Source organism: Spermophilus citellus (genome assembly GCF_964194105.1).
Source record: "Spermophilus citellus genome assembly, chromosome: 10".
Classification (NCBI taxonomy): domain Eukaryota; kingdom Metazoa; phylum Chordata; class Mammalia; order Rodentia; family Sciuridae; genus Spermophilus; species Spermophilus citellus.
This window is the reverse complement of record NC_138197.1, coordinates 76,246,387-76,269,797: the sequence shown is the minus strand read 5'-3', so window position 1 is coordinate 76,269,797 and position 23,411 is coordinate 76,246,387. Positions and strand designations below refer to the sequence as shown.

Below are 23,411 nucleotides of genomic sequence, written 5' to 3'. Positions count from 1 at the left end.
CACATAAACATGCAGCTGCCATAAGACAGGGAGATGACAATCATGTGGGAAGAGCAAGTGGAAAAGGCCTTTGTCCTTTGCTGGGCAGAAGGGATCCTCAGAATGGTCCTGATGATGTATGTGTAGGAAACTGTCACCAGAAGCAAAGTAATCACTAGAGTCACCACAGCCATGAGCATGATCATCCTAAGAGGCTTGTGTCTGAGCAGGCCAGCTCTAGGAGGGGCCCAGTATTCTGCACATAAATTCTGCTTGTAAAATCGCAATGTAAATGAAGTTATTCCCTCAGTATATATATATATATATATATATATATATATATATATATATATATATATATATCACATAGATATATGCTTACATTAATGATCAGAAGAGGAACTAGATAACACATGGTTGTGTTTTGGTGTCTTAGAAAGGCAAAAAGAAGGATGCCCTTTGGCAGTAGTCTGATTTTTTTCTCAATCTTTTTGAAGTATGAAGGAAGATTATACCCATACTATGGCCATAACATGAATAATTTATATGTCTGACCAAAATATAAAGCGTAGTTGAATAATGTGATGTTTGATAAACATAGACAATAGTTCCATATGTACTATAAAAGCACAAAAGTTTATTTGCATAATTATAAAGCACAAAACAACAAAGACTGTTTATCAGTTAATAGAATTCTAATTATAAGAATGACTAGTCCTTGTTTTCCTTCTCTGCACTCTTCTATAGACCCAGTTTTCCAAACCTTGATTTTATCTTTGACATCTTAGAATGTCCTTTCCAAATAATGAACTTTTTTTTTGTGATAACTTGATCAATTTTTTTAAACTCTAACATTCTTGAGTCAAGAGCTGATGTAAATCTGAATAGTTGGAGAACTTACCCAACCAAAATATAGTCATAATGCTTCTAAATCCAGGGCTTGTTCTCTGTGAGTTTATGTCTCACACAAATGAGAAGTGGTATCTGGATATTTCCAATCCACATCACAAGAAGGGCATATGGCCAGAGATATAACTTCTGCTTTGCATTTCTTTTTAATGACATTGTGTCTTTGACTAATATCTGGGCCTGCGATTATTGAAGAAACCATTGTGAATAAAGGAAACTTAAAAGAAGGCAAAATAAATTGTTTGATTTTGGTTTTTATATTATAAGAGAAAAATGTTCCAGGGAGATCATTAGCTTGATGAGTATACCAAATTGGAAGAAGCCATGTTTGTCATTTTTATGAACAGTGCTCACAGTTATTCAGATTTAAATGTAAATAAGCCTCAAAAAAAATCAATAGGCTGTCAGTTCTTTGAGAGAAATACAATCCGTTTTACTGTGTCTTTGAAAGCTGCCTTTACTTGTTTGTTTCGAAGTGTATAGATGAAAGGGTTAAGCAAAGGGGCAACTGAAGTAGTGAGGATGGACACCACCTTGTTAATGGCCACTCCTTCCTTTGCTGAAGGCTTGACATAGATGGAGATGCAGCTGCCATAGGTGATGGAAACCACAATCATGTGGGAGGAGCAGGTGGAAAAGGCCTTTTTCCTTTGTTGGGCAGAAGGAAATTTTAGAATGGTCTTGATGATGTATGTGTAGGAGAGAAAGACACACACCAAGGTAATAATTAGTGTCAGTATGGCAAAACTCAAGATTATTTTATCTAAAAACACTGTGTCTGAGCAGGTTATCTGTAGAACGGGAGATGCATCACAGCCAAAGTGATCAATCTCATTTGAGTCACAGAATTCCAGCTGGAGACCTATGCCAAGGGGTGGGAGGATGATCAGCAGGCCAGCAAACCAACAGCAGAGGACGAGTGTAGCACAGACTCTGTTGCTCATGATGGTTGTGTAGTGCAGGGGCTTACAGATGGCCACATAGCGGTCATAGGACATGGCAGCCAGGAGAAAAAATTCTGTTGCTCCAAAGAGGACAACAAAAAATAATTGGGTGGCACAAGCATTGTAGGTAACAGTGTTGTCACCAGTTGCCATGGTGTACAGGAATCTGGGAATACAAACAGTGGTGAATGAGACTTCCAGGAAAGAGAAATTTCGGAGGAAAAAATACATGGGAGTTTTAAGATGAGAATCCAAAAGTGTGAGTGTGATAATGGTGAGGTTCCCAGCCACACTCAATATGTAAGTGAGAAACAAAAATATGAAAATTAGAACCTGTAGTTTCGGATCATCTGTCAATCCCAGCAGGATGAATGTTGTTATTGCTGTATGATTTCTCATCCCTGCCTTCTGCCAAGTCACAAGTGAGTGGACCTAAAGAGAGGTGTCATAAGAAGTCAGCATTGGAGCCTGACTGGAGATATCCCGACAGACAGCTCAGTGCACTTAATATTTCTTTACCTGATAATCAATTACCATATTGAACACACCCATACCATTGACATCTTACAAGAAGGTTTCTACAGAAATTTGAATATAGATCTTATGCTTGTAATTCTCTGATGACAAACCACATTAGTAAAAATGTCAAATAAAAGCGAAACAAAACAAATCATATGTGCAGAATTCAGGTTATTAACAATATTGCCTGGAGGTGACACTCTATGTGTTGTTATTCTGGAAGAACTATGACAATTTTGGACTTCTCTTCTCCCATCTGCATCTTTCTGTGTATTTTCTTGCCATACTGTAATGTTCCATTTTGGAAATCAAAGAGGATATGTTAATTAGGATTTTATTTTGATCATTTAATGTTGTTGCAATGAAATTTAAGAGCAGCACATTCATCTTAGTGTTAATTTTTTCTTTGTGCTTAAATTATCTCTGAAAAGGGTGATTAGTTAGATCACAAAGGTGCACCTTAAAATTTTTGTTCTTATATTTTTTGAATGAAAATATTTCTTTTTATGAGTTCATTTTCTGATACACAGTATTAGTGAAACATTGTATTGGGGTTCATTTTAATATAATTATACAAGCATGGAATGTAATTTGCTCTGATTCAGTCTTACTAATTCCCATTTCCCTTCTTCTATTCTTTTGATCTTTCTTCTTTTTATTTATAATTTTTGTATTTATGCATTTTGGATATATATGAAAGTGAGATTGGTTTGGGCATATTCATAGATGTACATAGAAAAGTGTGTACATTCATTCTATCCTTCTTCCCCTTTCCACTCCCTTTTCCTTGAACCCTTTACTCTACTCCTCTCTTCTCTCTTCTATAGTAAAAATAATTTCTAGCCAGTTTGAGACTCTTGGGCATTGTGTTTCCTGAACCTTTGAAGTGGTATAAAGAACCATTTTCTGGAACCTGAGCATGAACCTGACTGAGTCCTGCTGTGGTGTTGGTCAAGGACAGAGCCCAGGAGGAGAGATCTGTGGTGCTGCTTTCTTTGCAGCCCCATCTACTCAGTCTTCTTAGTGCCACTCAGTCAGCTGAGTCTGTCTCTGACCTCTTTTTTGAATGAGTCCTGCTGTTTTATTCCAATCATTCTCCCTGCTAATTTACCAACTGTCTTCCTAAAGTTGTTCATGTTCTCTGGGTTTTTGGTAATGTAACTAGCTCAGGCAACATCTAGGAACAGATGTAATCTTACAAACTCATCTTTGTAAACAAATAATAAAGTTTTCTACCTTTCTCTCTGGCCTTTATCTCTGTCCATTTCAGCACTTCCCAGAAGTTTCAAGCCTCCTTGTAATTCCAATTGATGTATTTTCAGGAACCACGTTAGATATGGGCTCAGGGAATTCTGCTTCACTTTGTATCCAAACTTAAACCCTCATTGCAGTTCCATATTTTAAGGAGCTGTTTTCAGATATGCAACTTGTAAAAGAAAATATTATAAATTCATTATCAGCGGTGTATATGTATTCAATAACTTAAATATTATAAAATGTTATTATAAAATATGACATTATAAAATATATCTGTTAGAAGGGGAATTGTTAGATGTTCAATTTTAGATATAGCTCACAATTTGTAGAAAACAAATCCTACAAACTTTTGTATAAAAGTGGAAGAAACTAAGTTTTTAACTGTTTAAACAACTGCCTCATTTGCACCCAACATTTATAGTCCATTTGAGAATCAAAGACAAGGTTCTTTTCTCTTATTTATTACTATCCAAGAAAATAATCAAATTCTTTCATTAAAATAAATATTAAATAATTACTTATGATGTTTAGAGTACTATATCAGATACTCACCTATAGGTTCACCTATGAAAAATTGCTCCCTAAAGAAGATTTGAGGTCACCAGTAGAAGATACTATTTCATATTAACACATTTTCATTAACATGTTAACACAAGGTAACAGCAGAAATGTAATTTTGTAACCGAAACACTATTTCATGCTTCTTCTTTGACAATTATTCTTAGTTATACTAGTACCTATCCATAATTTCCTATATCAAATCAGATACAACAGTCTCTGTACAAAATTTGGCAGTCCCAGGTGTCACCAACAGCAGGACACATGGCTCAGGGTACACAGATATGATTTTAGAAGAAGGAAAACTGCATGGGAGAAATAATTCATCTGAGAGATGGTATTGTACCATCAGGGCCCCTGCAAATACAAGGTGATAGACCAGGTTTATTTATTCACACTGAATTACCCCTGTTCCTCTTCATCTGTTCTCTCTCATGTATTCTTAGTCACTTTATGATTCGGTTTTTATTTTTTTTAATGAACAGTCTAGTGCATTTTAAAATATATTTTAGATACTTGTATATTATGTTTGAAACGAACCTCATTTAGTCTTCATTTGGGAACAAGACTTCTCACAGATTGGACAGTTTAGGTCCAAGAAGAGTTTGAATTCTGCATCAGCCAAATCCATGGCAAAAGGACTTAAATACCAGATGGATAAAAAGGGCATTTTTCTTTTAAGAAATTATCTAATATGGATATTGTTTTATATGCATGACACTAGCAGATACTTCTGAGTAGAGGTGTCTTTTCTGTAGTCTTCTGTGTTTCTAGAGAGTTAAAACGGTCTCCTCTACTGATACTCATGGCCAGGATAAAGGAGAAACTGGCCATCAGAGGAAAATTCTAATTTCATTTTTCTTCAGAATGACACTTTTATAGAATGAATTGTCAACCCCCTTCAATGAACCAAATATAAGATTTTAAATCTGATTGTTCACCCTCTGCCTGTTTTTCAGAATATGGAATATATGTCACAAAAATTCCATACTAATTATATACTTACTTTTTGGACCCGTCTTCATTAGAGGGCTTTGACAGAACCACAGTGTAGGAGCCTTAGCTGTCAAAGAGCTTTGTGTGTATTCTGTTCCCACTCATTTTCACCTGTCTCAGTCCCCACATTCAGCCTCCACAGGAGCACATGTATATGTGGACACACTCATACACACACACTCAACCTTAGGCAAGTGTGGCAATTGACAGTTCCTGTCTAGATTTTCATCACTCCTGCTATCACGGACAAGTCTCTGTCCTCTCTTTATTCCACACATCTAAAATGGCATCTTATACCTGATTACCCATTGATTCTATTAGTCAAGGCAAAAAAATAAATAGTGTTGTAGAGCAAAAAGGAAAATTCTAGTCTGTTGGAGAGCTCATGTGGTCTTGGTCAGGGAGGCAGGCTTCCCTGAAATTTGTGTAATAGCAGCCTTTGTTTTATATTTCTACCAGTGCACAGGGAACAACAGAGCAAACAACTCAGTCCTTGGTGACTCAGTTTGAGAAGTTATTCACAAATTGGTGGCAGTCTAATGAATAATGTAAAAATTTATGTAGCAATAGGGACAGTGTCCTCAGAGACCTGGAGAATTTAATGTTTGAATTCTCTTTTAATTACTTTGTTGAATCTCTGTATTTCCCCCAGGACTAAATCCTGCCTAGTACTTCATATGTATTATATGTTATGTATTGTGACCTAAATGTCATGTAAAATAAAAATCTTTGACTCAAAAAAATTTAAGAAGTCCTGTTTTCAGATAGAAACACTGAGGATCAGAGGACTGTGAGTTAGTGTGCTTTCAGGGGTGGTGCAGGTTTTGAAAAAATGTTTGTCTTACACTCCAATATTTGCTTCTGTGGAACACAACATGAGCTCCTTCCCCCAATAATTAGGAGGCTCACTGGCATTTCAGATCTGATTTTCTCCTAGTCTGCCTGGCCCACATTGTCAACTCCCCTTCACACTTGTATCTTTTCAGAAAAGCATTGGACCTACCTGTGATGTTTAAAGCAAGAGAGAGTTTTGCATCTAAGCACTGAATGAAAAGTCCTTGGTCCTAGGATATATTCTTTCTCTCTATTTTTTTACTTTGACTTGTCACTACTTTATGGAAGTGACTAAGGCTTTTTCTTTGATGTTTCTGCCATCATTTCTGGACTCCAGCTCCTGTTGTTCCTGTTGATTCTTTTGTCACATGATGGAGTTGTTCACTGCAGCAGATGTCTTGCTTGTCCCTCTCAGCACTGTTCCACACCCACTAGAGGCACTGTCAGACAGTGTCTGTCTGTCATCCCCGACAAAGGGGATAGGATGTTGATAAAGGACATGTGTTTTTATTGAGTAAAGTTTTTTCTAATATGTTCTTTAGGTATTCCTGACATTAGAAAGTATTTTGACAAATTGTACATAAATGGAGTATAACTTTCTGTTCTTGTAGTTGTACATGATGTGGATTACACTGGTCGTATATTCATATATGAACAGAGGAAAGTTATGCCCAATTCATTGTACTGTCTTTTGAGTGAAGTTTTAAGGAATAGCTGATGAACTTTAGCTAACGCTGGTCATTTCCCTACTTGTTCTGCTCCTTCTTTTTATCCATAGTTCCTGAATGCTAGTTTTATTGAGGGTGACAAAGTGCCCAGATAAAATACTACCCAGCCTCCCTGAGAGCTGATGTAGCTTCATGGCTAAGATTATGGCCGATGATAGACTTTCCAGATATTAATTGCTATTACTGCTATAGAATCATCAATTTCCCTCTGAATTCTGCTTTAGTTGTATTTTTCAGTTATGTTTCTCTTGTGAATGATTTCTACCTTAATTTTCTTTGACAAGATATTATGTTTTGTATAATTTGAATCCTTTGAAATTCATCTAGACCTGCCCTGAATACTGTCCATTTTAGTAAATATTTTCTGTGAACTTTAGATCATTTCTGCTCTTCTTTGGGTGGAGTGTTCTGTAAATAAAGTCAGTAAGGCCCTAGTTATAGAGGGTTTTGCTTAAGTCTCCTATATACTTACTGAATTTCTATATAGGTTCAATTAATCATTCACACAAGTGTTTCAATGTTTCTACCCATAATAGTGTGTTTGTCTTTATCTCCTTGTAGTTTAATCAGTTTATGCTCTCTATATTTTGAAGCATTACTCTATGCACAAACACTTAGAGCAATTATGGTTTCTTAAAGAATAGAGCTTTTTGTCATCCCCAAACTTGTTATCTCTACTAAAATTCTTTGGTCTAATTTACAATGTTCATTGTGAATATGGTCACTCCAAATTTTAAAAAATGTGGATAATGCAATGCATTATTATTTGTTATAGGCTACCATCTAACTTTTTGTATAGAGCTATTTCATCTATTTGCTTCTGAAAAACTGCTGTTCAATTTCTGTCTTATAATAAAATTTACTTTCTTTTAGGTAGCAGTGTTGCCATTGCTGCTGCCTATTTTATCTTCCTCTTGCCTCATAGTTTTTCTATCTTTCTATGGTGAAATTAATGAATTAAAATTAACTCTCTTAACACATTTAAAATGTGTGCCATGGCATTGCTAAATATAGTCATATTGTTGTGCCTTAGCTCTCCAGAACTTACTTGTCTAGCTTCGCAAAGTTTGTACCCATTTACCAAACATCTTCCTGCTTCTCCCACCCACAGCCACTATTCTATTCTCTGCTTGTATTCTGCTTTTTACCTATTTTACATTCCTCATATAAGAGATTAAACAATGATCTTTTTTAGTGTCTGACTTATTTAATTTAGAATAGTGTCCTCTAGGTTCATACATATTGTCAAAATGCCAGGATGTTCATCTTTTTTATGGGAATTCTTTTTTTCACTCCTTCCACATTTTTTCACTGTTGCATTACTGTTGGACATACTGTTGTGTCCCTCCATGTTGTTACATACATGGTGTTGTTACAGACTCCTGCCTGCACATAATAGAACAATGTAATGTGGCAAATATCACTCCCCAGCACTTCCCTGTTCCTTCCCAATTTTTCCCTCCTCCCTTTTCTCTAACGATCTCCTTTTAATTTTTGTGAAATCCCTTTCCCTGCTTCTTTTCCATTTACCTCTCTAGCTTCCAAATATGAGGGGAAACATGTAATCTTTGATCTTCTGAGTTTGGCTCATTTCACTTAATATAATGACCTCAAATTTTATAAATTTTCCTGCAAGCCACATAATTTCATTTTTCTTTATGATGGTATAAAACTCTCTCTCTCTCTCTCTCTCTCTCTGTGTGTGTGTGTGTGTGTGTGTGTGTGTGTGTGCATATGCACATCAGTATCATAGTTTCTTTATCCATCCTTCTATTGATGAATACCTAGACTGGTTCCCTAGTTTGTCTCTTGTGAATTTTGGTGCTATAACCATGGTATGCATGGATCACTATAGAATGATGACTTTAATTCTTCAGAATAAAGATCAGTGTCTGGTACAGTTGGGTCACATAGTAGTTCCATTCCTAGTTTTTTGAGGAAACTGTATACAGATTTCCATAGTAGTTGTACTAATTTCAAATCCCACCAACAGTGTAAAAGTGTTCTTTTTTCTCCTCATCTTCTCCAGAATTTATTATTATTTGTATGTTTGATGCTTGCCATTCTGAATGGTATGAGATAAAATCTCAGTGTAGTTTTTTTTTTTTTTTTGGTACCAGAGATTGAACTGAGGGACACTCAACAGCTGAGCCATATCCCCAGCACTATTTTATATTCTAGTTAGAGACATGATCTCACTGAGTTGCTTAGTACCTCATCCTTTCTGAGGCTGGCTTTGAACTCACAATCCTCCTGCTTTAGCTTTTTAAGCAGGGCTTCTAGGATTAAAGGTGTGAGCCTCTGTGCCTGGCCTTCAGTGTAGTTTTGATTTACATTTCCTAATTTCTAATGATGTTGAACATTTTTTTCATCTATTTGTTGACCATTTCTATTTTTAATCCTGAGAAGTGTTTAATTCATTTGCTCATTTTTTAATTGGGTTATTTGATTTTTTTTGGTGTTAGGTATTTCTTAGTTTTTTATTTATTCTAGATATTAATCCTCTGTCAAAGAGTAGTAAGCAAAGATTTTCTTTGATTCTGTAGGTTCTCTCTTCACATCCCTAATTCTCTGCTGTGCAGAAGCTTTTTAATTTGATGCCATCTTAGGGGAAAATATTATTTGGTTCTATCTATTATGTATCTATCATTGATCTGTCGTCTTTCTATCAACTATTTCTCACTTTTCTATTAATCATCTATTGTATGCAAACATAGCAGCAGGAGGTCACCTGTCAGTATCCACAGGTTTCCCAAGGGTGGGGCTATTGTACTTGTACCACAAAGGTGAAATGCAGCTTACTAGGCAGCTTGAGAAGGTTGCCTGTGGTATGTGTCATGCCCCTGTCAGTCTCAAGGGCCTGTGTGTGGGTTGGGGTCATCTAATGTGCCTAGGTAATGCATCACAGTCTGTGCAGCCTGTACCTTTCAGTCTCCATGGGAAGCACAGTGGGTGGGGGCATAGCAGCAGCTCAGAAAAGCAACTCATTCACTGCACTGGGGGAAGAACACAGTTGGATTGGGTCTCAAAATGGAGCAGCCTGGGTTGGGGGGATTACTACATGGACTGGGTTCTGCCTCTGGTGTAGTGCAGTGGGGAACACACCCTGATGTTGTCAGACTGTCACTTTTGAAGATGATATGACCTTATATAGAAAGAAAGACCTCCAAATTCCCCCTAAAACTAATTAGAACAAATTAATTCAAGTTGCACACAAAATGAACATACAGAATAAATAGCATTTGAATACACCAATAGGAAATTATTTGAAACAGAAATCGAGAAAGAAATTTCATGTATAATAGTTAAAAAATATATGTTTATGTGTAAATTTAAACAAAGAGGTGCGAGATCTCTCTATATAATAAAAACTATAAAATTTAGATGAAAGAAATTGAAGAGGAAACATATACAAAAATGGAAAGATATCCTATGTTTTTGGGTTAGAAGAATCAATATTGTTAGCAGGTCTATAATATTCCAAACCATCTACATGTTTAATGAAATCTCTATCAAAATGCCAATGGCTTCTTCATGAAACCTGAAAGCACAATTCTGAAATTTGTGTGGAACCACAGAAAACCCCAAATAGCCAAATCAATCAACCCCAAATAGCCATTGAAAAAATAATGAAACAGGAGTCGTCCTGATACCTAAGTTGAAAACACATTGTACAACTGTAGTAATCAAAATGGCATAGTGTTGGCATAGAAACAGGGTCATAGACCAGTGGAGCAAAATAGCCTAGAAGAATACAGAAATATATACATCCAAACCAACTGATTTTTGACAAAATAAGACAGTTTTTTTCCCTAAATTGTGCTGGGAGAATTGGATATCAACATGCAGAATTCTGAAAGTAGACTCCTGACTCTCTCCAGTTATAGAAATGAGTTAAAATGAACGTATATATTAACTATTAGACCTTAAACATTTTTATGAAAATAGTGATATCCTGCCTTGTGATTTTAAGCATTGACTTACATGGCGTGCTTACCACTCTCTCCCAGCATATTCATACATTTCCTCTGTCCCACAGATATTCAGTGTACATGAGGTTAACCAAATTCTGACGATTCATTGCTGACTATTCTGATGTCTTTATCTGGAACATAGGCAAGGATTTTACTGATCTCCAATCTAAGCATGGAATTAGACACAGGAGGAGTAGAATATATACCTCTTGTTGCAGAAAGATTTCAAGTAGAATGGCCAACGTTTTATAGTCCTAGTTATATTAAAACAATAAATTTAATATATATTCTTTCCAGTACCATATAAAATAGACACTGTTAATATCCATATTTTAGATTTTTGAAAGACAAGCTTCATAAACTTCAAGAAAATAACCCTAGGTAATTCTGATAGATCATTGAGAGTTTGTGATTTGAACTAAAGCCTGTGTTTTTAACCACTGTGTGGCATTGCTTCTACTTTACCACACCGATTTTGAGAGAAATTTGGATGTGGAGGAATTAATAATGTAGGTTTGACTGTTTAAGGATATTCTGTATCAGTTAAATGGTACATCAATTAATCTGGAATAAATTGAAAATCAAATTAAATACTAGACATTCAAAATTGTAGAGGCTTTCCATACAAGACCTTTTATTCAGAAATACTATACATGCTGCAATACTTTCTGTGGGTCTGACAATTTGTATTCATGATCAGTACAATCCAGCTTTTACCTTAAATGCTTGAGAAGCACCATGCTCATGTTAGCACATATAAAGTATATCCATGTAGTGGGTTATGTTGCATTTGTACTTTAAACCGTAAACAACATCCCACAACATGTTAGGATATCATTAAACTACATAGACATGCTCACATTAAATACAAATGTCCTTCCATTGAAATCAAGGTGGTACCAATACCTGTTAAAATTTAAGTTGTTACCCTGAATCCATTTGCTGACTTTTTTTGTTACGGTAGTTTATTCCAGTTATTTTCTTTGGCTCAAAATTTGGAATATTCTAGATATAAAACTAAATCCATACCTTATATTATTTTCACTTCACAGAATAGATATCCGTGGTGGTTTATGTTAGCAACAAAAGCAGTATATATGAAGTAGTTAATGGAATAGAGCAAATCACAAAATTTGTATTTTCTAATATCTAATTAATAAAACACAAGGATGGAAATATAACCATCATAGGATAAAGGAATTGATCCATGTACAGTGTTTGCATGTATTTGAAATATGACACTGAACCCCATTAATGTTTACAATGAATGCATATAAATAAAAACATCACCAGAAACTATCAAAGAGAGAGAAAATCTCTTGCTATTAACTTAAAAATATGTCATCTAAGAAAACAAACAATAGATTCTGTCAAGGAGAGGCACAGAGAGGCCTCCAACCTTTCTCTAGGAGCCTCTTTTAACCTAACCTCTAGAAAGTGAGTATGTGAGGTGACAAAATCTAGAGAGTTTTCTTTTCTAATTTGAATGAAGTGGACTAAATGTATACTCTTTCCTTTCATTTTCCTCTTACAAAGGGATGGAGGTTGCAATGGCTACAACTAAAACCTAAATGATAAAGGAGAGAAATGAAATTATACTTCAATGGAAGCACAGTCTCTGGGACTGAGCAACAAGGTCAGTGCTTCACAATGCTGATGACCACAGGGCATTACTTTTTTCTTTTTTTGGGGGGGCAGTGGTTACTGGTGATTGAACTCAGGGGCACTCAACCACTGAGCCACATTCCCCAGCTCTATTTTATATTTTATTAGAGACAGGGTGTCATTGAATTGCTTAGTGTCTGGCTTTTGCTGAGGCTGGCTTTGAACTCGAAATCCTGTGTCAGCCTCCTGAGCCACTGGGATTACAGGTATGTGCCACTGAACCAGGCTTATAAGGCATTTCTTAACACTCCTCTGACTCATGACACTCAACTAACCCCACAGTTTGCAATTATGCACTTTATGATCTGGCCTTCTTCATCACCCCAGTTTCTTCACCACTTCTCCTTAATAACCAGTGTTTGCTTCTTAAATTTGAAGTCATTTTTGTAAAGAAGAGCTAAGTCTTTCTGTTATTTGCTGGATCATTCACTTGTCTCTAGTAGCACTTACTATGTTATTTCATTTCTTTTTTGTAAATGTATCAAAAAATGTAGAGTCTGTATACCTTACCTCTATTCTAGATTTGTAGATTCCTTGAACATTAGAACATATGATTTCTGTATTTTTATCTTCAAGAGCCAGTTCAACCCTTGAAATTTAGTAGACTTTTAATACATATTTATGAAGTGAAAATACATTTTTCATTGAAGGGTGTTCTTTTTTTCTTAAAACTTCACAATCTTTCTGACAGTGTCTTTGAAGACTTGCTTTACTTGTTGATTTCTTAGTGTATACATGAAGGGATTCAACATGGGGTTGACTGAAGTAATGAGCACAGCTATTCCTTTATTGAAAACACCTCCTTCTATTATAGAGGGATTAATGCACATAAACATGCAGCTGCCATAAGACAGGGAGATGACAATCATGTGGGAAGAGCAAGTGGAAAAGGCCTTTGTCCTTTGCTGGGCAGAGAGGATCCTCAGAATGGTCCTGATGATGTATGTGCAAGAAACTGTCACCAGAACCAAAGTAATCACTAGAGTCACCACAGCCATGAGCATGACCATCCTTTCTAAGAGGCTTATGTCTGAGCAGGCCAGCTCCAGGAGGGGCCCATTATTTTATATATATATATATATATATATATATATATATATATATATATATATATACTTAAATTAATGATCAGAAGAGAAACTAGAGGACACATGGTTGTGTTTTGGTGGTGTCTTACAAAGGCAAAAAGAAGAATGCCCTTTGACAATAGTCTGATTTTTTTCTCAATATTTTTGAATTATGAAGGAAGATTATACCCATACTATGGCCATAATATGAACAATTTATATGTCTGATCAAAATATAAAGCGTAGTTGATAATTTGATGTCCGATAAACAAAGACAATAGTTCCATATGTACTATAAAAGCACAAAAGTTTATTTTCATAATTATAAAGCACAGAACAACAAAAAGAGAGTTTATCAGTCAATAGAATTCTAATTATGTGCATGACTAATATTTGTTTTTCCTTCTCTGTCCCTCTACTATAGATCCATCCATGTTTTTCATACTCTAATTTTATCTTTGACATCTTAGAATATCCTTTCCAAATAATGAACTTATTTTGAAAACTCGATCAATATTCCTAAACTCGAACATTCTTGAATTGGGAGGTGCTAAAAGTCTGAATAGTTACAGAACTTACCCAACCAAAATTTAGTCATAATGCTTGTAAATTCAGAGCTTGTTCTCTGCGAGTTTATGTCTCACAGATGTGAGAAGTGGTCTCTGGATATTTCCATTCCACATTAGAAGAAGGGCATGTGGCTAGAGATGCAACTTCTGCTTTGCATTTCCTTTTTATGACATTGGGTCTTTGACCACTCTCTGGTGCATGAAATTATTGAAGAAACTATTCTGAATAAAGGAAACTTAAAAGAAGGCAAAATAAATTGTTTGATTTTTTGATTTTTGTATTATAAGAGAAAAATGTTCCAGGGAGAACATTAGGTTGATGATTTTACCAAATAAGAAGCCATGTTTGTCACTTTCATGAACAGTGTTCACAGTTATTCAGATTTAAATATAAGTAAGTCTCAGCAATCATCAATAGGCTCTCAGTTCTTTGAGAGAAATACAATCCATTTTACTGTGTCTTTGAAAGCTGCTTTTACTTGTTTGTTTCGAAGTGTATAGATGAAAGGGTTAAGCAAAGGGGCAACTGAAGTAGTGAGGATGGTCACCACCTTGTTAATGGCCACTCCTTCCTTTGCTGAAGGCTTGACATAGATGAAGATGCAGCTGCCATAGGTGATGGAAACCACAATCATGTGGGAGGAGCAGGTGGAAAAGGCCTTTTTCCTTGTTGGGCAGAAGGAAATTTTAGAATGGTCTTGATGATATATGTGTAGGAGAGAGTGACACACACCAAGGTAATAATTAGTGTTAGTATGGCAGAAGTCAAGACTATTTTCTCTAAAAAAAACTGTGTCTGAGCAGGTTATCTGTAAGAGATGGATCACAGCCAAAGTGATTAATCTCATTTGAGTCACAGAATTCTAACTGGAGGCCTAAGCCAAGGGGTGGGAGGATGATCAGCAGGCCAGCAAACCAACAGCTGAGGACAAGTATAGCACAGACTCTGTTGCTCATGATGGTTGTGTAGTGCAGGGGCTTATGATGGCCACATAGCGGTCATAGGACATGGCAGCCAGGAGATAAAATTCTGTTGCTGCAAACAGGACAACAAGAAATAACTGGGTGAAACAAGTATTGTAAGTAACAGTGTTGTCACCAGTTGCCATGGTGTACAGGAATCTGGGAATACAAACAGTGGTGAATGAGACTTCCAGGAAAGAGAAATTTCGGAGGAAAAAATACATGGGAGTTTTAAGATGAGAATCCAAAAGTGTGAGTGTGATAATGGTGAGGTTCCCAGCCATACTCAACATGTAAGTGAGAAACAAAAATATGAAAATTAGAACCTGTAGTTTCGGATCATCTGTCAATCCCAGCAGGATGAATGTTGTTATTGCTGTATGATTTCTCATCCCTTCCTTGTGCCAAGTCACTAGCGAGTGGACCTGAAGAGAGGTGTCAAAAGAAGCCAGCATTGGAGCCTGACTGGAGACATTCCAGCCAGACAGCTCAGTGCACTTAATATTTCTTTACCTGATGATCAATTACCATATTGAACACACTCATAACATTGACATCTTACAAGAAGGTTTCTACAGAAAATTTTGAATATAGATCTTATGCTTGTACTGCATCAGCAATAATATCAAATAAAAACCAAACAAAACATAAATCATATGTGCAGAATGCAGTTTATTAACAATATTGCCTGGAGGTGATACTTTATGTGTTCTTATTCTGGTAGAACTATGAGACTTTTGACTCTTCTTCTCCTATCTTCACCTTTTTTTGCCTTCCCCTGCCATACTGTAATGTTCTATTTTTAAAATCAAGGTGATCTGTTAATTAGAATTTTTTGTTGATTACTTAATTTTGTTGTAATGAATTTTAATAGCAGCACATTCATTTTAGAGTAAATTTTTCTTTGTGTTCAATTATCTCTAAATAAGGTGAAAAATTTAGAACATAAAGGTGTACCTTAGCTTTTTTGTTCTTACACTTTGTGAATTAAAAGTATTGCTTTTTATGAGTTAATTTTAGTATACATAGTATTAGTTAAAAATTGTATTGGGGTTCATTTTAATATAATTAATCAAGCATGGAATGTAATTTTCTCTGATTTAGTCCTCACTACTTCCTCTTTCCCTTCTATTTATTTATGATTTTTATCTTTATGCCTTCTGGACATACATGAAAATGCAATTGGTTGGGGCATATTCATAGATGTACATAGGAAAGTGTGTACATTCATTCCACCCTTCTTACCCCTTCCCCTCCCTCTTCCTTGATCCCTTTCCTCTACTCCACTGTTCTCTCTTCTATAGTGAAAAGAATTTCTAGCCAGTTTTGAGACTCTTAGGCATTGTGTTTCCTGAACCTTTGAAGTGGTATAAAGAACCATTTTCTGGAACCTGAGCATGAACCTGATTGAGTCCTGCTGTGGTGTTGGTCAAGGACAGAGCCCAGGAGGAGAGATCTGTGGTGTTGCTTTCTTTGCAGCCCGGTTCACAAAGTCTTCTTAGTGCCACTCTGTCACCTGAGTCTGTCTCTGACCTCTTTTTGAATGATTCCTGCTTTTTCATTCCAACTATTCTTTCTGATAATTTACCAACTGTCTTCCTAATCTTGTTTATGTTCTCTGGGTTTTTGGTAATGTAACTACCTCAGGCAACATCTAGGAAAACATGGAATCTTACAAACTCATCTTTGTAAACAAATAATAATGTTCCCTACCTTTCTCTCTGGTCTTTATCTCTGTTCATTTTAGCTCTTTCCCAGAAGTTTCAAGCCTCCTTATATTCAAATTGATATATTTTCAGGAACGACATTAGATATGGGCTCAGGGAATTCTTCTTCACTTTGTATCCAAACTGAACCCTCATTGCAGTTCTATATTTTAAGCAGCTGTTTTCAGATTTGCAACGTGTAAATGAAAATCTTACAAATTCATTATCTGCAGAGTATATGTATTTACTACCTTAAAAATTATATAATGTTATAAAGTATGACATTATAAAATATGTCTTAATAGGGGGATTTTTAAGTTTTCAATTTTAGATATAGCTCACAATTTATTGAAAAAACCCTACAAATTTTTGTATAAAATAGGAAGCAGTTTTAAATTGCTTAAACAACTGCCCCACTTGCACCCAGTATTTGTGGTCCATTTGAGATTCAAGACACTGTATGTTTCTCTTATTTATTACTGTCCAAGAAAACAATCAACATTCATTCATTCAAATAAATATTCAATAATTACTTATTATGTATAGAGCATTATATCAGTTACTCACCTATAGGTTCACCTATGAAAAAGTTGCTCCCTAAAGAAGATTTGAGGTCACTAGTACAAGATACTATTTCATAGTAACACATTTTAATTTACATGGTAACACTAGGTAACAGCAGAAATGTAATTTTGTATTTTAAACAGTATCTATTTCATGCTTCTTCCTTGACAATTATTCTTAGTTATACTAGTATCTATTCATATTTTCCTATATAAATCCACATCCAACAGTCTCTGTACAAAATTTAGCAGAAGAAGGTGTCACCAAAAGCTTGACATGAGGCTCAGAATTCACAGATATGATTTTAGAACAAGGAAAACTGCATGGGAGGAATAATTCACCTGAGAGATGGTATTGTACCATCAGGGCCCCTGGCAAATACAAGGTGATAGATCAGGTTTATTTATTCACACTGAATTACCCCTGTTCCCCTTCTTCTGTTCTCTTCCATGTATTTCTTAGTAAGTTTGGTGATTTGGTTTTTATTTTTTGAAATGAACTTTCTAGTTCATTTTACATACTTGTTTATTATGTTTGAAACAAACCTCATTTAGTCTTCATTTGGGACCAAGACTTCTCACAGATTGGACAGTTTAGGTTCAAGAAGAGTTTGAATTCTGCATCAACCAAATCCTTGGCAAAAGGACTTAAATACTTGATGGATAAAAAGGGGATTTTCTTCTAAGATCATATATAGTATGGATATTATTTGATATCTATGACACTAGCAGAAATTTCTGAGTAGAAGTGTATTTTCTGTAGTCTTCTATGTTTCTAGAGTTAAAAAGTCTCCTCAACTGATACTCATGGCCAGGATAAAGGAGAAATTGGCCATCAGAGGAAAATTCTAATTTCATTTTTCATCAGAATGACACTTTTATAGAATTAATTGTCAATACCCATCAATGAACTGAATATAAGATTTAAAAACTGATTATTTACCTTCTGCCTGATTTACAGAATATGGAAAATATGTCACAAAATTACATACTAATTATATACTTACTTTTTGGACCTGCCTTCATTAGAGGGCTTTGAGAGACCCACAGTGTAGGAGCATTAGCTGTTGAGGATCTTTGTGTGTATTCTGTGATCACTTATGTTTCACCTATCTCAGTCCCCACCCTCAGGCTCCACATGAGCACATGTATGGGTGGACACACACATGCACACACACACTCACACTCAGGCAGGTGTAGCAATTGACAGTTCCTGTCTAGATTTTCATCACTCCTGCTATCATGAGACAAGTCTCTATCCTCTCTTTATTCCACACATCTAGAATGGCATCTTATACCAGATTTCCCATTGATTCTGTTAGTTCAAGGAAAAAATATAGTGGTGTATTGCAGAAAAGAAATTTCTAGTCTATTGGAGAGCTCATGTGGTCTTGGTCCTCCGAACAGGCTTACCTGAAATATCATTAATAGCAGCCTTTGTTTTATATTGCTAGTAGTGCATGGGGAACGACAGAGCCAACAACTCAGTCCTTGGTGACTTAGTTTGATAAGTTATTCACAAATTGGTGGCAGTCTAATGAATAATTTAAAAATTTATGTAGCAATAGGTACAGTGTCCTCAGCAACCTGGAGAGTTTAATATGTTTGAATTCTCTTTTGGTTACTTTGTTGAATCTCTGTATTTCCCCCAGGACTAAATCCTGCCTAGTACTTCATTTGTATTATATGTTATATATTTGTGACCTAAATCTCCTGTAAAATAAAAATCCTGTACTCAAAGAAAATTTAAGAAGTTCTGTTTTCAGATAGGAAAACTGAGGATCAGAGGACTGTGAGTCAGTGTGCTTCCAGGGGTGGTGCAGGTTTTGAACAAATGTTTATCTTACACTCCAATATCTGCTTCTGTGGAACACAACATGAGCTCCTTTCTCCAATAATTAAGAGGCTCACTGGCATTTCAGATGTGATTTTTTCCTAGTCTGCCTGGCCCGCATTGTCAATCCCCCTTCCTACTTGTATCTTTTCAGATAAGCGGTGGACTTACCTGTGATGTTTAAAGCAACAGAGAGTTTTGCATCTAAGCACTGAATGAAAAGTCCTTGGTCTCAGGATATATTCTCTCTCTTTATTTTTTACTTTGACTTCTCACTACTTTATGGAAGTGACTAAGGCTTTGACTGTTTCTTCCATCATTTCTGGACTCCAGCTCCTGCTGTTCCTGTTGATTCTTTTGTCACATGATGGAGGTGTTCATTGTAGCAGGTGTCTTGCCTGTCCCTCTCAGCACTGCTCCACTAAGTTTTCTCACACTCAGTAGAGACACTGTGAGACAGTGTCTGTCTGTCATCTCTGACAAAGGGCATAGGTTGGAGATAAAGGGTATGTCTCTTTATTGAGTAAAGTTTTGTTTTTAATATTTCTTAATAGATATTCATGACAGTAGAAAGTATTTTGACATATTGTACATATGTGGAGTATGACTTCCTGTTCTTGTGGTTGTACATGATGTGGAGTTACACTGGTCGTGTATTCATATATCACAGAGGAAAGTTCTGCCCAATTCATTCTACTGTCTTTTGAGTAAAGTTTTGAGAATAGCTGATGAGCTGTAGCTAACACTTGTCATTTCCCTCCTTGTTCTGCTTCTTTTTATCCATAGTTACTGAATACTCATTTTATTGTCAGTGACAAAGTGCCCAAATAACATACTACCCCGCCTCCCTGAGGGCTGATGTAGCTTCATGGCTAAGATTACGGTTGATGATAGACTTTACATATTTTAATTGCTATTATTCCTATAGAACCATAAATTTCCCTATGAATACTGCTTTTTGGTATCTTCAGTTATGTTTCTCAGAAATCTTGTGAATGATTTCTACCTTAATTTTCTTTGACCAGATATTATGTTCTGTATAATTTGAATTTTTTGAAATTCATCTAGATCTTTTAGAGAGCCCTGAATACTGTCTATCTTAGTAAATATTTTCTGTGAATTTCAGAACATTTCTGCTCTTCTTTGGGTGCAGTGTTCTGTAAATAAATTCGGTATAAGGCCATAGTTATAGAGGGTTTTGCTTAAATCTCCTATATACTTATTGAATTTCTGTATTAATTCAATTAATCATCGACACAAGTGTTTCTATGTTGCTAACTATAATAGTGTATTTGTCTTTTTTTCCTTGTAGATTTATCAGTTTATGCTTCTTATATTTTGAAGCATCATTCTATGTACAAACACTTAGAGCAGTTATGTTTTCTTAAAGAATAGAGCTTTTTATTACCCCCACACTTGTTATCTTTACCAAAATTCTTTGGTCTAATTTACATAGTTCATTGTGAATATGTCCATTGTGAATTAAAAAATTTGGATAATGCAATGCATTATTATTTGTTATAGGCTATCATCTAACATTTTGGATAGTGCTATTTCATCTAATTCCTTCTGAAAAACTATTGTTCAATTTCTGTCTTATATTAAAATTTCTTTCTTTTAGGGGGAATTGAAATTCAATCTCTTAACACATTAAAAATGTATGCCATGGCATTGCTAAGTATAGTCATATTGTTGTGCCTTAGCTCTCCAGAACTTACTTGTCTTGCTTAGCACAGTTTGTATCCATTGGACCAACATCTCCCTGCTTCTCCCAGCCACAGCCACTATTCTATTCTCTGCTTGTATTCTGCTTTTTATCTATTTTACATTCCTCATACAAGAGATTAAACAATGATCTTTTTTAGAGTCTGAGTTATTTAATTTAGAGTAGTGATCTCTAGGTTCATACATATTGTAAAAACTGTCAGGATGTTCATCTTTTTACAGGGATTCTTTTTTCACTCCTTCCACATTTTGTCACTGGTGTGTTACAGTTGAACATACTCTTCTATCTTTCCATGTTGTTACATACATGGTGTTGTTACAGACTCATGCTTGCACACAACAGAACAATGTATTAGGCAAATGTCCCTCCCCGGCACTTCCCTGTTCCTTCCCAAATTTTTCCTCCTTCCTTTTCTCTAATGATTTCCTTTTGCATGAAATCCCTGCTCCCCCTTTTTTTCCTTTTACCTCTTTAGCTTTCAAATATGAGGGAAAACATGTAATCTTTGATTTTCTGAGTTTGGCTTATTTCACTTGACATAATGGCCTCAAATTCTATCCATTTTTCTGCAAGTGACATAGTTTCATTTTTCTTTATGATGGAATAAAAAACTCTCTCTCTCTCTCTCTCTCTCTCTCTCTCTCTCTCTGTATGTGTGTGCATAAGCACATCACTATCATATTTTCTTTATGTTTCCATCCACTGATGGACAGCTAAACACTGGTTCCCTGTTCGACTATTGCAAATTTTGCTGCTATAACCATAATATTCATGGATCACTATAGAGTGATGACTTTACTTCTTCAGGATAAAAAACAAGGAGTGGTATGGTTAGGTCATATAGTGGCTTCATGCCTAGTCTTTTGTGGAAACTCTATACTGATTTTCCATAATAATTGTACTAATTTACAATCCCACTACAGTTTAAAAGTATTCCTTTTTCTCCTCATCTTCTCGAGAATTTATTATTATTATTATTATTTGTATGCTTGATGCTTGCCATTCTGAATGGTGTGAGATAAAATCTCAGTGTAGGTTTTTTTTTTTTTTTTTTTTGGTACCAGGGATTGAACTTAGGGACACTCAACCACTGAGCCACATCCCCAGCCCTATTTTATATTTTATTTAGAGACAGGATATCACTGAGTTGCTTAGTACCTCACCCTTGCTGAGGCTGGCTTTCAACTCACAATCCTCCTTCTATAGCTTTCCAAGCCAGGCTTCTGGGATTAAAGGTGTGATCCTCTGTGCCCAGCCCTCAGTGTAGTTTTGATTTACATTTCCTAATTCCTAATGATGTTAAAAAATTTTTTTCATCTATTTGTTGACCATTTGTATTTTTTTTTATCTTGAGAAGAGTTTAGTTCATTTGCTCACTTATTAATTCGGTTATTTGATTTTTTGGTGTTAAGTTTTTTTTAGTTTTTTTTTTCTATATTCTAGATATTAACCCTCTGACACAGAGTAGTGAGAAAAGGTCTTCTTTGATTTTGTAGGTTCTCTCTTCACGTTCCTAATTCTTTCTTTTGCTGTGCAGAAACTTTGTAATTTGATGCCATCTTAGGGGAAAATATTATTTGGTTCTATCTATTATGTATCTATCATTAATCTGTCATCTTTCTATCAACTATTTCTCACTTTTCTATTAATCATCTATTGTATGCAAACATAGCAGCAGGAGGTCATCTGTCAGTATCCATAGATTGCCTAAGGGTGGGGCTGTTCTACTTGCACCAGATAGGTGTAATGTAGCTCACTGGCAGCTTGGGAAGGTTGCCTGTAGCATGTGTCATGCTCCTACCAGTCTCTAGGGCCTGTGTGTGGGTTGGGGTCACTCTAATGTGCCTAGGTAATGCATCACAGTCTGTGCAGCCTGTACCTTTCAGTCTCCATGGGAAGCACAGTGGGTGGGGGTATAGCAGCAGCTCAGAAGAGCAACTCATTCACTGCACTGGGGGAAGGACACAGTTGGATTGGGTCTCAAATGGAGCAGCCTGGGTTGGGGGGAGTACTACATGGACTGGGTTCTGCCTCTGGTGTAGTGCAGTGGGGCACACACCCTGATGATATCAGTCTGTCACTGTTTGAAGATGACATGACCTTATATATAAAAAGAAAGACCTCCAAACTGCCTCCAAAACTAACTAGAACTAACAATTTCATTCAAGTTCCACACAAAATGAACATACAGAATAAATAGCATTTGAATACACCAATAGCAAATTATTTGAAATAGAAATCAAGAAAGAAATTTCATTCATAATAGTTAAAATTCGATGCTTATGAATAAATTTAAGCAAAGAAGTGCAAGATCTCTCTCTCTATAAAATTTAGATGAAAGAAATTGAACAGGACACACATACAAAAATGAAAAGATATCCTATGCTATTGGGTTAGAAGAATCAATATTGTTAGAATGTCTATAATATCCCAAACCATCTACATTTAAATAAAATCTCTCTCAAAATGCCAACGGCTTCTTCACAAAACCTGAAAGCACAATTCTGAAATTTGTGTGGATCCACAGAAAGCACCAAATAGCCTAATCAATCAACCCAAATAGCCATTCAGAAAATAATGAAGCAGGAGTCATCCTGCTACCTAAGTTGAAAACACAGTG

At 35.7% G+C, this 23,411-nt stretch overlaps 1 protein-coding gene and 2 pseudogenes across 3 annotated transcripts in view; all 3 read right to left on the bottom strand.

The window, feature by feature from the left end:
* Nucleotides 1-1,292: 1,292 nt before the first annotated feature.
* Nucleotides 1,293-2,237, bottom strand: LOC308658880 (olfactory receptor 6C2-like; the record flags this gene model as incomplete). The annotated part of the gene is made up of 1 exon (XM_081311790.1): nt 1,293-2,237. The coding sequence occupies exon 1, from the start codon at nt 2,229-2,231 to the stop codon at nt 1,293-1,295; it is 939 nt and encodes a 312-aa protein (XP_081167916.1). The 5' UTR covers nt 2,232-2,237.
* Nucleotides 2,238-14,421: 12,184 nt separating this feature from the next.
* LOC308658868 (olfactory receptor 6C2-like) lies at nt 14,422-15,354 on the bottom strand (annotated as a pseudogene). Its single transcript has one exon. The product of its transcript is annotated as an olfactory receptor 6C2-like (transcript).
* Nucleotides 15,355-23,380: 8,026 nt separating this feature from the next.
* LOC308658267 (olfactory receptor 6C4-like) overlaps nt 23,381-23,411 on the bottom strand; it is a 28,555-nt pseudogene continuing 28,524 nt past the window's right edge. The window contains exon 3 of the transcript in view: nt 23,381-23,392. The product of the transcript in view is annotated as an olfactory receptor 6C4-like (transcript). The remainder of the gene's footprint in view (nt 23,393-23,411) is intronic.